This window comes from Mangifera indica, chromosome 7, assembly GCF_011075055.1.
Source record: "Mangifera indica cultivar Alphonso chromosome 7, CATAS_Mindica_2.1, whole genome shotgun sequence".
Classification (NCBI taxonomy): Eukaryota; Viridiplantae; Streptophyta; class Magnoliopsida; order Sapindales; family Anacardiaceae; genus Mangifera; species Mangifera indica.
In genome coordinates, this window is record NC_058143.1 from 7,936,889 (window position 1) to 7,954,544 (window position 17,656).

The 17,656-nt window shown below is 32.5% G+C and overlaps 1 protein-coding gene across 2 annotated transcripts; it reads right to left on the minus strand.

Moving 5' to 3' along the window:
* Positions 1–213: 213 nt before the first annotated feature.
* Positions 214–13,307, minus strand: LOC123221310 (histone-lysine N-methyltransferase ATX2-like). 2 transcript variants are annotated; one of them, XR_006503254.1, is made up of 26 exons: positions 12,539–13,307; positions 12,248–12,299; positions 12,077–12,151; positions 11,763–11,982; positions 10,823–10,946; positions 10,591–10,695; positions 9,817–10,022; positions 9,605–9,697; positions 9,246–9,343; positions 8,321–8,491; positions 7,964–8,107; positions 7,636–7,683; positions 7,280–7,397; positions 7,126–7,191; positions 6,968–7,029; positions 6,697–6,753; positions 5,963–6,031; positions 5,647–5,845; positions 3,928–4,194; positions 3,512–3,573; positions 3,345–3,422; positions 3,106–3,201; positions 2,697–2,800; positions 2,479–2,623; positions 1,180–1,253; positions 214–584 (listed from the first exon to the last, which is right to left on the minus strand). XR_006503254.1 is itself a non-coding variant. In XM_044644122.1 (25 exons), the coding sequence occupies exons 1-24, from the start codon at positions 13,099–13,101 to the stop codon at positions 2,482–2,484; spliced, it is 3,219 nt and encodes a 1,072-aa protein (XP_044500057.1). In that variant the 5' UTR covers positions 13,102–13,307; the 3' UTR covers positions 214–584; positions 2,479–2,481. The 2 variants fall into 2 exon arrangements, 1 of the variants encoding a protein (XP_044500057.1); XM_044644122.1 differs by lacking the exon at positions 1,180–1,253.
* Between the last annotated feature and the right edge of the window lie 4,349 nt (positions 13,308–17,656).

Sequence of the window (17,656 nt, forward strand, 5' to 3'; positions counted from 1 at the left end):
AGAGAGAAGTCGTTATCAGCAGTGGCAACGAATCTGTAAAAGACGAGGAAGATGAAAAAGCGAAGGGCTGGTTTTCATCTATGTTCCTTTTGGTTTGTCTTTTTTATGGTTATTTATGACTTTTATTACCCACGGCCATGGTGCAACACTGGGGTTACAACAGGGCTGTTTCATTTTGTTGGAATAGGGTCCTTTCCTGCGTAACACCATTCATACTCAATTTTCAAGGGTTATCACCACTCACATTTCATTTGAAACCATAAAATGGTTTTTTTTTACAATTGGTTAGTGTAATCACATAATGCCTGTGTACCTAACTAAATAACACAGCTTCCCTAGAGGTAAATTGAACATTAGTTTTAATTGGCGCTTCGATTTCAAGCACATTCTAAAATTGCTTAACATAAATTACTACGCCAATTTGCAGAAAAATAAGATTAAATAATGTTTCCCCAACTTGGTGAAAAAAGAACAATATAAAACAAGAAAACCATAGAGCCTAAGCATAACACCTAGATAAAATGACATGCCATTCTAGTTAACTACAGAGAAGAAATTACTTCTCCAGTAGGATTCTCTGATTCCTGCATGAAAGAAAATAAGAAACCATAAGAAAAAGGAGCAAAAGGAGAATTTTACACAAACATTACTCTAATGAAAACAATGCAGCCTAGACCTAAACTAGAAAACCACAAGCTGAAAATATGAATTTACCCAAAAATCACATTATTAAAATCCTCAAAGTGAATTTTACTATAACACCCCAACCATTCAGCAAACTTATTGTGCTTCGGCAAAAGTGACCAAAAATATATATCTTATATCCCACATTTTACTATCAATTATTGAGAAATATAAAGAAAGTAATTGAACATAAAGAAGCTAGTTTGTGATAGGATTAAGAAATAATTGATATTATAATAAAGATTATGATAGGATTATGATAAGATTATGATAGAATTAGATAATAATATAATTGAAATCAAAATAAAGATTACAATAATATTATGAGATTAGGATAATATTATAATTTTAAGAAAATTAAGGAATTTAATAAATTTAAACTAGGACAAGATTTTAGGTTATGTGAGTATAAAAGAGGAATAGATAAAGGGAGGGAAAAATATGGTTCTTTGGGCAGCTTAGGCCCCTTAAGGCTGATTGGGAGGGGATACACACCTCTAATTGCCTTTGGGAGAAGTCGACACACCAACACTATTTTCTCTCAATGCTACTAAAATCTAAGTAGGTTCCTGTCAAATAGTATTAGAGTGGTGAGACCCTTGGCAAGGGAGAAGGCAAGCAATGCTAGTAAGACAAACTCTTAACAGATGAAGAATAGAAGCATAAAGGAAAGTGACACTGACACTTAACCCATCTTGAGGATAAGGTGGTTCTCAATGGGACAGTAATGATAAAATTAGGAAATAATTGATATAATAATAAAAGTTATGATAGGACTATGATAAGATTATGACAAGATCAGGTAATGATGGAACTGAAATCAAAATAAAAATTATGATAATATTATGAGATTAGGATAATATTATGATTTTGAGAGAATTAAGGAATTTAATAAATTTAAACTATAATAAGATTTTAGGATATGAGAGTATAAAAGAGGAATAGACAAAGGGGGGAAAAATATGGTCTTTTGGGCAGCCCCTTAGCGCTAATTGGGAGGGGAAAGACACCTCTAATTATATTTGAAAGGAGTTGATACCTCTTGTTGTCAACACTATTTTCTTTCAATATTAATAAAATCTAAGTAGATTCTTATTAGTTTGTAAGGACCTCCCTCAAGGTTGGAAGACTACAAATTAGACTCAAGTTTCTAGATTGTAAGGATACCTCCCAAGGTAATTAATTTACCCCAGTAACAAATCAAAGACACGACAAGGGCATTGAGATAATTTAAGATGAAAAATTCACCTCATTTAATGATCTCAAGGTAAAGTATCCTTACAGCGCAAAAACTCTTTGGTCTAATTGACACTTTCTTCAACAGTAAATGGAGGTCAGTCTAAACACCCCTAAAAAAAACCATTCAAACATAAATATTTCTTTGCATAGGCAATGCTTTCCATAATCTTGAAAACTTACTAACAAAGGTCTATTTTAAGCTAACACTAGCTCTCGTGCAAACAGAGAATATCCATACATTTAAAATTGTTCCATGATAGTAAGACAACTATTTGAGAATCATAGCACTAAAATGTAAAATTCCTTGAACTAACTAGCCAAATTGAACCTAATGATTATGCAAAGGGTATAATGGGTTTTCAATCTGAATCTCCCATTAATATGTGCAACCTTAGATTTGGGCATTACATTTCAAAAAATGCTGAAAGGATGTTCAAACAAAATGTCCAGTCAAAATTTGGATAATGTTTTATGATCACTGCATTTATATATTAGTTACTTTGGTAACAAACAAAAACGATTATTAGGGGACACACAGATCTAAAAATTGCTAACCTCTCATTCTCCTCTCCAATGTATCAATTCACTACGGGGTGCATATAACTTTGCCACCTGCTCTTCTGCTTCAGTATCATTAACTATGCCCCGACACCTTGGAAAGCCGCAATAGCATGATAGTTGTTCATCAATTGAAAAGAACCTACCACAAAGATAAAGTCAGAGCCTAAACAAAATCATGGTTACATTGTAGATACAGAGGACTTGAGGAGAACCTATAATCATAAGTCAGCTCTTCCCATTGCTTGATATCTCTTTTAGCAAATATGATAATATGCTCATCACCATTAACACTTATTACTCTGGAATAGCAATTTGGCTGCATCAAGCAAAGCTAAAATCAGAATTTTTTAAAATCTGGATTTAAGAAAGCATTTAATCACAATGATAACAATAATAAGTCAACCTTCGCAAAGGTATAAATATGAGCATGGCAAATAGTACATGAAAATTTGCTTCAATAAATACAGTGGAAAAAATAAATTTATGAAGTTACCATCCTTAAGACTGTATTAACATCCAAATAAAAATTTCACCTGCCTACAGCTTAGGCAGAAAAGTTTTATGGGACAAATATTTCTTTAAAGAAACACAAAAGATGAAGTAAGAGAGAAAGATCCGCACTTCACATGAGTGATTAATTAGATGTGCAATGCTCCCAGCCCTTGTAGCATCAATGACTCGTTCATCATCAATCCGAAACATGTAAGTGCCAGCACCCTGCAACATCACGTTTAGTTCAGGAATATACATACGGTTTAAGCCTTGAAAATAGAGTAAATTTGTATTATTGATGACAGCTGTACTACAATGATGCAAACATAAAATAAGCAGACCAAGGACAACACTCTAAGATTGCATACCACCAATGAATTGTAAATGAAGTGTTCTCTGCGATCAGCAATAGGAGGTCGAACAAGTTCTCCAGTGTATTCAATCACCTAAAAGTTGGGCAATTTAATTCGTTAATGCCCAGTATACCAAAAACAATTATATCAAACTTGAGGACTTAGAGAATGATATATTTTACCATGTCTCCTGCCCTATGCGGATGCTTTGCAAATATGCCAAACCCATGAATTGCTGATTTCCCTAGGGCATTGTAATCCCAATGATCCAAAAGGAAGAAAAATAAAATATAAAATTCAGAATGCTGCTTTCATACATAATAAACTTTACACAAGTAATCCAATTATCTATGAGAAACATAAGAAAAAAGAAACTGGCATACTGGTATGCCCTACTATTGCTGTTAGCCTGTTAGTAGCATTAAATCTGTGAGAATGCAAATTGACAACATTAAAGTGATCTAACTTAGGTAACAGAACACATCTTACATTTACTACAGGGATCAAGCGTGAAGTACTAAAAATTACAGAAACCCAACTAACATTTGTGAAACCCACCAACTTGGTGGACTATGTATTATTAATTAAAACAACTTACCAAATGCCAATCTCTTTCTGAAGGTCTCCCTCATGTGTTTATATTTTTCAGCCATGGAAAGAATATTGTTGTGAGCATCCCTGTGAATGCTGAAAGAGAATTTAGAGCCACTAACTCCAATAGAAGGCAATATGTTTTCTGAAAATCCATGTTGGCAGTAGCGACCAACCAGGTATGGTTGATTCTCTACAAACAAACGCTTTAATGATGCAGCAGCAAGAGCTTCAGGTTCTTTCCGCCCTCTTCTTCCAACATTATTGTAAGGCTCTGCAGAAGATGATATGAAAGATCCCAATAAAAATAACATTCTACCTTTGATCTAACAAATTCATCCAAAAGAGTTTTAGATGAGGATTTTTCCCTGCTACCTGTCAATACCTCAGTGAGCCTAGCATAGGAGATGGTAAATGGCAGAACTGAACAGAAATTACTTACATGACATGTTGCTAACATGTGGCACTAATTAAGTATGCCAAATTTAAGCATTTAACAACACATGCCAAGTTTAAGAACATGGAAAAATTCTTTCCATAGAGAATCAATAAAAATGCAAACTCACAAGGGATAAAAGATTGAGATCCATCACTTAATATGTGATGGCTCAAGGATTAGGCTGGGAGCTTCAATAAGGGACAAGGAATGCTGAGTGTAGTTCCTTCTTTACCTTCTCAGACTTACATGGGGAGAACCAGTATTTTTGATATGCTACTCTCAATGATATATACATTCCCACGACATGTTTTTGTCTAAGCTGTGAATCATGTCTTTTTGGTTATTCCACAACAATAATTCTGGCTAGATATTGCATTTCTTGGAGATTCTATTGGTTGAGAGTTTGCATCCAATCCTAATTCAAATGCTGTCAAACCCTCCTTTTTTTCCTTTCACGTTATTCTATAGCCCCATTTATTTATAAACTTTTTTCCAATTTTTGTTTCCAAAGTTGTATATCTGATAGTAACATTCAATTATCATTTTCAAATTCTTTATTCAGAAACAAAGAAAAGGCAAATATGACGTTACACCTAAACGTGAAAAAACAATTGCAAAACTCATTTAAGTGTTTCTTGTATTTATCTATCCCTTATCCCTCTGCCAATCAATATAACATTTGTGGGATAGATCTACCCAAAATCCATGTAAACTCTACAACTAATGCAAATCAATATAAATTCTAGCCGTGTTAATTTTCTGTGTTTCTCTGCTATTTATTTTTTGAAATAGGATAATGTCATATTGCAGAGAGAGAGAGAGAGAGAGAGAGAGAGAGATTTGGATAAATAATCAATGTAGGTTCTAGGGAGGTTTCCAATTTTGACCTAATTAATCTTTTCATTACTTGTTGAGATATTTGTTCGAATAAAGCTTTTCTGCTTCAATTATAAGGATTTAGACTGAGTCGGCTTTAATTGATACCATTAAAAATAATCAATGCAAGATATATATTTTTTTGAGTGAATGTGTATTCTTATTTTAACCTCATTAATCACTTTGCTACATGTATTTCGACTTTAATTTGTGTTTATTGAGTATATTAAAGTCAATTACAGTGAAAATTGGGAAAAATAGAAATTTGGACAGGTTGTAAAACATGTAACAAATTCATACACAAACAGACCCTCTATTTGATTCTATGGTTTGTACTAATATTTGCTTTTTCAAAAGTTACTAATCAAATTTATGAATCTGCACAATTATTTTAGATGCAAAATAACATACCACTACGAGCACAGCCAGATGTATTAGATGGAGGGCAGTAGTCACAACATCGACGAATGATTTGCCCAACCCGTTCATCAATAGCTAAACGCTCATTTGATGGTTGCCTATGCTTCTTGCAGAAGGAAAGTAGACGAATGCACTGATCTTCATCATCTTCATCAAAAGATAGAAGATTAAGTCGATCTTCATCCTCAAGCTACACAAAACAAATAAAATTACAGAACATCAGAATCAGGAGCCACATTTTCCACCATTTACAACAGCTACAACATCCAGTAATATCAAAGAAATCTTAAATAAAAGCAAAAAATACCTCAACACAAAGACCAGCTGCACGAGCACAGAGAGGGTGATATGCAACTCGACAAGTACTGTTTGAACACTAGAAAACAATTGACAATGTAAGTACTCATACATATATCAACAATATTTGATTTTCTTTGGTTGAACCTTTAAACAAAAGGCATATCTCAAATATCTCTATATTGAAGATCTCTGTTTAAAACTTCAATATTATCACTGGAAAACACATTAAATAATTCCAATGGAGATAACAACACATTGAACTATAAATAGAGAACAGCTAATCTATGAGGGTATGTTTGATATCAAATCTGTACGCAATTCCTTGTTTTTGAAAAACAATAAATATAAGGAATCTTCAGAAAAAGCATTTAGATAAGATAATTTTTTGAACTGTTTTGAAACAATTCTAAAAGTTATTTCAATTTTGGGTAATAAATCAACACCCCAGATATAACTCAAATGACAAATCCAAGATCAATCATATTATTATCAATATTTTCCTTTAAAAAATTCAAGAATATAGGGGAAAATGAGTCAGCAAGACTAGAAAGTAGCATTAAAAGATAGTATATTTTATGCTCAAAGTGAATGTACAACTATTTCAAAGAACTCCAAACAAATTAAGTTAGACAAACAAACAAGCATAAAAAGAATCTCAATAAGACAAATATACTATTACAATACAGTGAAATAATATAGCATCCCAGTAAATCACGACAATTAGATAAATTACAAGCTTACTTGAATACAAGCTCCATAAGATACGCCACAAATGCTGCATAACAACTTCCAACGATCCTGATTGAATTATAAGCAGAATTAGAGGATAAATATTTCTTAACATTCAAAATATCTTCTTTTTAAATTGTAAGGTAATGCTTCCAGGACTCCTTAATTCAAATAAATTTTTAAAAAGAAAAATTAAATTAAAAATAATAAAAAAAATTAAAAGCATGCGTGTGCATGTGCATGTGATAGCAACAAAAGATAAACAAAATAGAAAAAATAATACCTTATTAATTCTATCTAGCCCATCTATTGGCTCCATTCTCTTGACATCATATAAGCAAGTTTCTAAAGCAGAGTACAGTGATTCAGCACAACTTAATACATTGAGGAAAATTATAAAATAATAATAATAAGCAAAGTCAAAATCATGGAGTTACTAACCCGGTATCCATATTGCACAAGCCAAATGAGCCCAACGCCCATCAGTAGTAGGCTTCATTGCACCACCTGAACAAAAGTTTATTCGAATATATATATGGATCAGCAGTTTTCCCATCAGACAAAAGAAAAAAAAAGGCCTTGCAAAGGAAATTACCAATAACAGGACAGAGGCAACAAGGAGGAGGAGATTCAGGAGCCTCAGGGCAACATAAGTTACATAACCATAGCACACCATCAACAGGTTCTAATTCCCCATAACATCTAGCATGAACCTGACAGAATATACGTATAAACTACAGATGTGACAAAAATCTCCAACAAAAGGGAAAAATGATCCCACTCTGAGATGGCCAAATAACACTTTGCAAATAATAACATAGAATCACTCAATTTATTTGACTAACAAAAGATTCCATTGAAAACTACAATTAAAATGGGCCATAAATTCTCTACAATTTGATCCAAAGATGAGTAATTTTACGCTACAGTTGCATGTAGAGAAGTCCTTACCATAATTCTGCATTTATCACACTGCAGGAATAGATTATCCTCATACTCCTATTAGTTAAACAAACACAATTAGTAAAAGGAATCATCAAATCTAAGACAAAAAGTAACATCCCAACATATGCTTTTGTCCTCTTACTGGACATTTGTTCCACTTCACACATGCAATACCTTCATTTTCATATGCATACATAATTTCTTATTAAAAAAAATGCAGAACTGATAAAACTCTAAGTGCCTGTGATATAAACTTAAAATTGATTTGCACAATGACCGAAAGAACATATATATTTTTTTGGACAGTGCTACTGAGAAAAAGAAATGGCTTTACCTCATCCATGTGGCAGACACTGCATTTATCAAGATCTTTCCAATCAACACGAACAGGTCTGTAACCAGCAGGCAGATCTCGACATCTTCCAGAGCTCAACTTGCACATAGAGAATTTTGAGGTAAGTCTTGATTTTGACAATCCCTGTTAGTACCATTAAGCACATATTATGAGCTTTTATCCAGGAAAAATGATTTTATATGACAACACCAAATTACAAAGAACAAGACTTTGGACACAGCACACACCTGACTAAATAAAAGACTCAAGACACAATGTTATACAATGAAAATTCAAATTTGAAAAAAACAAAGAGCAAAACTTTATATTTCAAGAGAAAATTATATAATGCTTTACCTTTATAAGTTTCATAACTTCAGGACTGGAAAAACCAAACATATCATAACCAGATTCATAGTTTTTCACCACACCCCCATCAGCACTGAGACCATCAGAAGAATTAATCTTTTTCTTCCTTAATTTTCTATATATTTTATTCCAACAAGCAGATGGAGTCGATCCATTGAACTGCCCAATATAAAAGAGAGAAGATAAACTCATCATAAAAAATACATATACCAGAAGATAAGCATTTAATAGTGTAAGAAAGATCATGAGTGACACTGACAAAGTATATTATGAAACTAAATTTAAAAAGCTAAATATAAACAGAATTAGATTATATATATCTAATAGGAGAAAGAAAAAAAAAAGATGAGAAAATGTTGAGTATGAAAACCAAGCAATTTTTACTAAACTGTTGTTACCACATTCGTCTAATATGCTTCTAAGAAAAATCAGCTTATTTTACCACCAACTTCTATTTTTAGCTGCAAAGTTCCAGCAAATAAATTATAAAAAGCATTGTTTTCCTCCATGCTTCGCTGATTAAGACTAGAAAAATTTAGTGAACAAGACATAAGGCAAGTTTGTAAAGAACAAAATTTATTTTAATGTGGATTATTCCTGCTCTAATGCAATTATTCTTCAGTCAAACTTGTCTTTTAAGGTATTTATATATAAAGCAGACTTTGCTTTACAGAACTACCCCAGCTTTGAAGTTTGGCAATCACCTAAGTTAAAGAAAAACCTAATGTACTCTACCATGTATAAGCTTGCATATAGTGCATATCTAGCAAAATAAATTACAAAAGCTAAGATAAAATCATATAAAATGAAAAGATATAAAGAAAGAAAATTGCACATTAAAACCTCACTCTGTGAACCAGAGCAATAAGAAAACTGAAGATCTCAGTAGGTTCCATCCAAACATACAACTAACCTGCTTGTTTCCATCCAATGTGACTCTAAATAGAGGTCGAATATTTGACTCAGGATCTCGCAGCACTTCCATTTTATAAGAGCTACAAACACTAGGATCTGAACCTCAGAAAACAAACAAGAGAAAAATATAAATCATTATCGCAGTGGTGGCTTAAAGAGCTACATATTGTTTACAATAGTTTTGACACCATTTTAAATCATTGGAATAAGATATTTGCATGGCTGAAACAGCATCTAAGCTGTGTTCTTTTCCAAGGTGTATGTGCAAATTCCACTGAATTCAAAAAGAAATAAATGCATGGTGACTTTATGAATAGATTTCACCCAAAAAAACAAAAAAAATTACTAAGAAAGAACCTGTTATTGAAGTGAACTTCCGAATAGCAGTATATCCTTCAGGCCACATGATCCTATCATCCTGAAAATATTCAGAATCCTTCACAATTTTTCCTGAAAGGCAAAAATTTCATTAACCCGTAAGTACTCAATGATGTCCAATCTTAATGAGTTACACAACACAACACTCTTAATTATGTGAAAGAGAAACAAAACAACATAAACAAACTTACCCAGGCTTATTATTTGCAAATCCCCTACTACATATGGAGAAGTTCCAAGACTTCCAGGTGTTCCCTGAATCCTTTCATCTATTATGCGAACTTCACCAGAATCAGAACTTCCTTCATCCTCACTACAGGTGTTTTCACAAACATTAGCAACAATGCCATTTCGCAATAATAGCATTCTTCTCGGAAGCTTTTGTTCACTCAGATACCTAGTTGAAAGCAGATAGGTGTTAGCATCCCAAAAGTGTAACAGACATTAGCCTCATGAAAAAGAATAGCTAGTCAGAGGAGGACAAAGGGAAAAGTAACACAGAACAATGAGTAACCACAATGATTTTTGGCAAACCTATAACCACACATAGAAAGCATTGATAACCATTAGCCTCAAACTTAACATCATTAAGACCAAAGGATAAGAACACATCATAAGCAAGACAGTAAGCACAATCAGTAAATGGAAAGATGAAAGGGCAAAAATCAACAATTTAGAGCCTGCATACTCATGCTCAAATGCAATCACATGAAAGCCAATTTACAAGGGTGATACCAAAGGCATAAAAGGAACCACAAAACTTGAATTCTAAATGCATTGTCAATGATAGAAGAGTACATGCTTTAACAATTAACAACAGTACAATATATCAAGCTCTACAAAACAGATATAATGGATAATGAAATTTTTCCACAAATTGAAAGAGAACATAGGTAAATATGGCTTCATTAAACATTTTGTTACAGCATCACTTGGACCAAATGGACTCCTACAATTAAGCTTACATTTTTGCTTCTTCCAAGCTTCGAGTGAATCGAGGTTTCTTGCACTTCAGGTGGAAAGAAGATAGAAGTCCTTTAAGAAATGAAATTACCTGTTTCACATTTATTCTGGATAAATACAAAAGCATGGTGATGTCAGACCCAAATAAATGCCTATAGTTACTCTGAGCATCTACAAAACTTTTCAATGCCCAACAGAAAAAGTAAGCTACATCCTCACAATACTATCGCAAACCTTGCAAAATCATGTGTACCAAAAAACTGCACGGGAACTGATCTTCCTCCCAGTATTTTATTTAAACCTTTATGATCACCAATAAGTGATTCATCCACAACAACTGCTGGCCACATTGAATGACCTGCACTAAAGCAATTAAAGATATGTTTGGTTACAACATAAAAAAATAAAAGAAAAAATGTATTGACAGATGTACACTGTTTAAATTGAAATACAGACAATATATGGTAAGTGATGCTATCACAAAATTCAGAATTCTTAAGAAGAGCTGGTAGCAAGTGTAAAAAAAACTATTAAATTTAACCAGTAATATTTTGTAGCTTTAGATCATTAAGCAAATAATGAATAGCTTAACACAAAAAACAGTCATCCTACTAATTTCATCATCAGCCAGTATTCCAATATTTCTAAAGCGAAAAATAAGTCTTTAACTCTCCACAGACATATCAACCTCATGCTTTACCCAAAGTTCTAAAGATAGCACCACTTCATGGAGTTTAGGAAGAGGCGATCAACCACCAAACCATATGGCTAAACCAAGTCCTTTATTTTTTTTTTTTTCCCCAAATCATCAAAAGAATACATGCACTTTTATGCAACAATATAGATACCAATTTATGAGTATTTAAAACGATAATGAATTTTTATATTAAAAATACCATATTTTAGTGCACAGTACTTACATCAATGTATAAGTCATAGTGTCTCCATTTTATTGATGACTAGAAAGATGGCTTCCATAAATTCAAACAACATAGATTAAAATGTTCAGCCCTAGAGATATAATTGAGCACACAATTCAAGTCTCAAAAAATGAAAGGGCTTTCTATTTTCTAATTGCGCCAAACTAAGGTCTATGTGACCATTTTTCTATATAATACTTTATTATGGCATAAATGAAAAGATGAGAATAAAAACAAATGGATTTAGGGCACACCAGTAAGCTTTGCCCAAATAATATCCCCAGACTCAGGTTCTTGGCAACCGTCTAAAGTGGCAGCCAGCACAACCATCTCATTGTAATCATAGCCATCATTATCTATATTATTAGAACTGACACTCAGTTTCAGGCGTTCTATCTCCTCTTGAGAGATATAAAATTTAATTTTCTCATTCGAAAGAATCAAATCTTCTTCATCTCCATCTTCATATTTAACCTGCATTACACGAAAATGAAGTCCAAGAACTTTATATACATCTTGGAAGTCCTGAACAACTTAAATAACCGAAAAAAGGATACAATAGCCATACATAATGCCGTTTACTCTCTGGGTTGCAACCAACAACACAACCAGAATACCAATCTGCATCCAACGGCCAAAAAACCTGTACTAAAATAGCTTAATATTAATTCCTTGTAACACAAAACCAACTTTTGGTGTAAAATATTGAAGTTCTAGAAAAGAGGAAGTAAATGCTTGCCTTGCATTGTAACCCAATGAATGCTTTCGGATCAGCACCATCGAAACTCAGCCTATTAAGTTACACTTTTTCCGTCAAACCAAAATTCAATATAAAAGAAAAAAGATTAAAAAATAAACTACAACTTATATCACTTCATTCTACACTCACAATTATCAGTACACCCATATACTGACTCAAAAATGGCCATTCAACTTGGTAAGGTACAAAAGAAAATCCTAAAACTGAAGTAAGTTTTAGTTTAACATAATATTAGATTTACCAAAACAATTAAACATATAAGAAGCTCACCTCACCCATCGTTTAGTACTTGGCGAAGTAGACAAAATCGTCTTGGGATGACGCTGCTTTCTCTTTAAATTGCCACCATTGCTAGAACTATACAAATTAAAATGGTTAGTTTTATTACTATTTCTGCAGTCCCTCAAGCGTGGGCCACTGAAGGAGCTTAAAACGCTAGAATCCACCCCCAATTTCTCCAACTCACTGCTCCCAAGTCTCCTCTTCTTCAAAACCCTCAAATCAACATCAATTTTATCTTCTAATTCACAAATTTCCTGTTTCACAGGCTGGCGAAAGAGCACGGACTTGAAAAACGAAGAATGCGGATGCTTGTTTGATCGACGAGTGTATACGTGGACGATTGGGGGCTTGGAGAAATCAGGATCGTCCAAAGGGTTAACTACAAGCTTCCGAGCTTTTACCTTTTTAGACATAACGTTGGAAGAACCGCTGGCGCTGGAACTGACGCAAGCCGAGTAAACGCGGTCCAAAGAAGCGTAGCGAATGGGAGTGCCTGTGTTATGAATGTCGATGTTAGTATCGTCGTCCTGTTGTTTGCGATGGAAAGCCATGGCATACGTCTCAGTCTGGTTATTTTAGGGTTTTAAAATAATTGGAGGGAGGGAGGGAGGGACGGAAACAGGGATAAATGTGGAATTTTGTTTTCTTTTCACCAAATCATTCCTTTCCCGCCGTGTCATTAAGACCACCAGCGCCAGCGTGCAACTCTGCAATACTAAGAGAGTAAGAGACCTTCTAACTCTCTTCCTTTTCTCTCCACATTAATATTCAATCACCTTTTTTTTATTTTTTATTATTCAATTAGGGCAATCTAATGTTTTACAACAATTCAATTATCATTGAGCAGGCTTTAAATTTGTTGTTCTTGGATCAATGAGCTTATAAACTCACAATTTAACTTAATTATAACATCAATTAATTATAAAAAATCCAAATTTTATATTTACATTTTCAAAACCTTATATTTACCCCCTAAACTTTAATTTCATATGATAATTTTCATTTGTCCTTTATCTTTTAAATTTCGCATGTATAATATAAGAGATAATTAATAAATATATATAAAATATAAGGTTTGACAATAATTTTTTGAGTTAAACTCAAGTTAACAACTCTTACCCTAAGCTCGAGATTGAACCTTACATATACTTAATTGAATCAAGTTCAAATTAAATAATATTTGGCGCGACTCAACTCAAGTGCATCATTAATATTAAAAAAGTAACTTTGAAGAAAATAAACTCACTAAATACTAATTTTTAGCACCTTTCATGGGTTTTTTTTCTCTTTAATTTGATATTGTTGTTTGTAGAAGCTTGTACCAACAAGAAATACATCAAATCTTAGTGAATTCAAGTTTAAGAATATGAAGAGACACAATAGAAAAAAAGAATAATCAATTTTTAACGTGGTTTGGGTACGAATACAAAAAGCCTACATCCACAATATGAATATTATTTGAGTAATGAAAATAAAGAATCACATAATTGTAATACTAACAAAATTAAATTTTTAAGAGTATTTTTTTATATATGTATACGTATTTGTGTGAGTGTGTGCATGTCTATCCCTGTTCCCCTTTTCAAAAATTATAAAAGTGGAATTTAAGGTTACATCTATAACTATTTTATAAAACGCAAAAATTGGTGGATTGATCAACATTGTAGTGATCTTGATATGATAGGAAAGGAATTAGAGTATTCGTACAAAATTGAATTTTTAAGAGTATTTTTTTATATATTTATATGTATTTGTGTAAGTGTTTGCATGTCTATCTCTTTTCCACTTTTCAGAAATTATAATAGTGGAATTTAGGGTTAAATCTATAAATTTAAGGTTACATGTATAACTATCTTATGAAATGCAAAAATTAGTGGATTGATCAACATTGTAGTGATCTTGATATGAGACCTCATGTTGATTGTTGGCAAGGGAATTAGTGCCCCTATAGGTGCTCTGGGTAGCATTGTCAAGTCATTAAATAAACACTTGGATTAAGTCTATCAAACCAGTTATATGGGTCACCACCTTCGAAAACATATGAAGTTTTCCCCCAATCATTGGATTAGGTTGTTTCTCAACAATGGGATTAAGTGTAGGAAGTGGAAAGCTCTCATCAATGTGATGTTAAGGTATGTGTCTTAAAACCAATCGAACTTAACATTTATAATTGTAATTTTATGATTAATTATTAATAAAAGATTTATTATTATTCAATTCATATGTATCTCATAATAATATGATTGAACAAACAATAGGCCTTCAAGATAATAAAATTGTAATGAGGGGATCAAACGATTGATCATGGAAACTCCATGTTCACATTAAATGCTCATTCTAAAAACATTTGTAATTATGACATTATTATAACCAAGGGCACGAGTAATGGTAATAAGATTATCATAGTATTGAGTGATACCACTGATAGGTGGCAATAGTTCTCATGTTTTGAAGTTATTTGTTGACTATTTGGTGTAACACATAGGTGTACATTGTACACGTGTTCACTTGACTAACCTAACTAGAGGACTTTCATATGAATGGTTGTTCTAGTATCTATAGAATGAATCCTTTAAAACTATATATGCATGTGATCCTTTGACTTAAGATTACCATACTATTTCATGTAAGGACTAATATAATTTGATGTTATCAGACGTGTCACTATAATTAGGGTAACCACAAAGGTAATGATTAGTTATATCATGAGATACATGAAGGCTATGATGAATCAATAAAAGATTTGTCACTCTAGAGCATAAGAGAAGATATCTCACATAAGAATATTGAATAACATTAATGACCACTTGATATTATAGCCACAATAGAATTGGGTTGTAGCTTAATCCATGATGGTCATTGATGTGCATCAATTCATACCGAGAAGTTGCTAAGATAATCGCACTTCTATGTCTCAACCTCGAGAGATATTAGCTAATAAAAAGATTGAATTGGATGTAACTGTGATGTTATAAAGGCTTAAAAGATGTTTGCTAACACTTCGTTGATAGGGTGGTCATAATGTCTTGTTAGAGGCCAATATTGGTCTAGGTCCAAATTTTATCTAAATCTGGGCACAACTAACTTAATAGAGAGCTAGTAGGTCACATACACAAAAGAATTTATTCAAACTCAAAGGCAACGAGTTATTTGGTGATAATCCAGTATAAGGGAATCAAGGTAAGACCACGAATGAATTGGACTTGTCCAAAAGGATTAAATCAACTTAGTTTGATTTTTCTTCTTGACCATAAACAATTGTTCATGGTGGCAAGGAAGCAAATGACCATTCGTACTTTAAGTGTTGGTCATTCATGGTATCAAAATTATAAATAGATATGTATTCATAAGACATAAAAAGTGAAGAAAAATTCTAAAATCCTAGTTGCCCTTTCTCTTGCCAATACATATACATTCAATCATAGAGCCCTAACAACCTTTAGTGATTGAATAAGCTTTCAACCTAGTTCGAGTTTCGTGTGGATACTGAAACACCATCTTTAGAAGGTTGGATAATGTCTTCTCTAAGTCGTGTATGGAACAAAGGAGCTACCTAACGCAGGTACATGATTTCTAACACCTTATGGTTGTTGAAACATGTTCATGAAAAGTATTGTCCAAAATAGGATTCCTAATCCATGTTTTTTGAGATTGTTTGATTTTTTAAAATTTAAAATTTCATTACATTACCAATTATTAGTACTTCAAAAACCCAATAGTGGTATCAGAGCCACCATTAGGAAAATTTTTTCATGAAAAATTGTTACTTGCTTGTTTTGATTATTTTTTTGTATGTTAATTGCATATGAATTGATTTAATAAATACCTATTTTAATTTTTTTTTTTAATTATGATTTGCAATCTTGTATTCATATGATTGTCGAGTTTCATATGTAACATAAATATATGTCATATTTATTGAGTTTTGGTTTTCTGGATTTTTGCTTGTGTTTGTTGAATATGTAGGCTTGCAAATATTTGATTGATTGGTCATCAATTTTGTGTTGTTACATGAAATTCACCTTCAAATTGCATTGTTACACAATTTGAAGGTTGATGTTGGTGTGAGAATGGTTTACATGTCATATTACCTTATCTCGGCAAAAGGTTTGTTAAATTTGGGGAAGTTTTCCAATGAACCACTTCCTGATAGAACTTGGAAAACACACCACAAATGACTATGCATGCGATAATGCTTGATCATTGTCATTTCCTCGATACTGAGGTTTTCTTAGAGTACTGGTCCATTCATCTAAGACACATAGTCATTTCAATACAAAAAATCTAGTCATTTGTATTATGGTGTTTATTCATCCCTCTAGAATTTTGTCAAAATCCAGAACTAAACGAATGGTACCAATGCTTGTATGCGTGTTCTAGTTGAAAATTTTAGTCTAACCCCATTTTGTTGAACAAGGATTAAACTACAATTTTCAAACCTTTTAGGTTGAATTGCAATTGTGAAATAGTTTAAGGACTAAAATGTAATTTAACACTTGGAAAATAATGACTAAAATTTGTTAATTTTGATTTTAATTATGAATGTGTATCTATGGATCTATGTGTGAACGGTGTTAAATACATAATCAATAGACTTATGTGTTTAAATGTTTTATTTTAGGTTTGTAATTATTTTATAAAATAAGGTCTATATGCCCTGTTTTCTCCAATAATTCTCGATGTATTTTTCTTTTTATCTAACTCTCCTCAAACGTATCTCGAGATTTCTTATTTTACAAATGTAAAATTAAATTAAGTTTAATTTTCATTTCTTAGAAAAGTGTAACTAGGAAACAAAGTCATGTAACATCAAAGAGTGAAAGTGAAAGACAAGAGTGAAGACCCAAAGAAGAAGGCAAACCTAGGATGTCCAGTCAAACCCCTCTTGGCTCGAGGGGTTTGACATTAGATATGACTGTGTATTAGCATATTGAATTTACGTTGTAGTATGTATGTCTGGGTTTTATTTTTTACAAATATCACCTAACATGTGAATTAAAATTGGTGAGGCTGATTAATCAAATCCTTCAATTAAACTATTAAGTCTAAGATTAAATTTGTGTCTTCCAATATGACATACGGTTAAACCCCTGTTCATTGAAACCT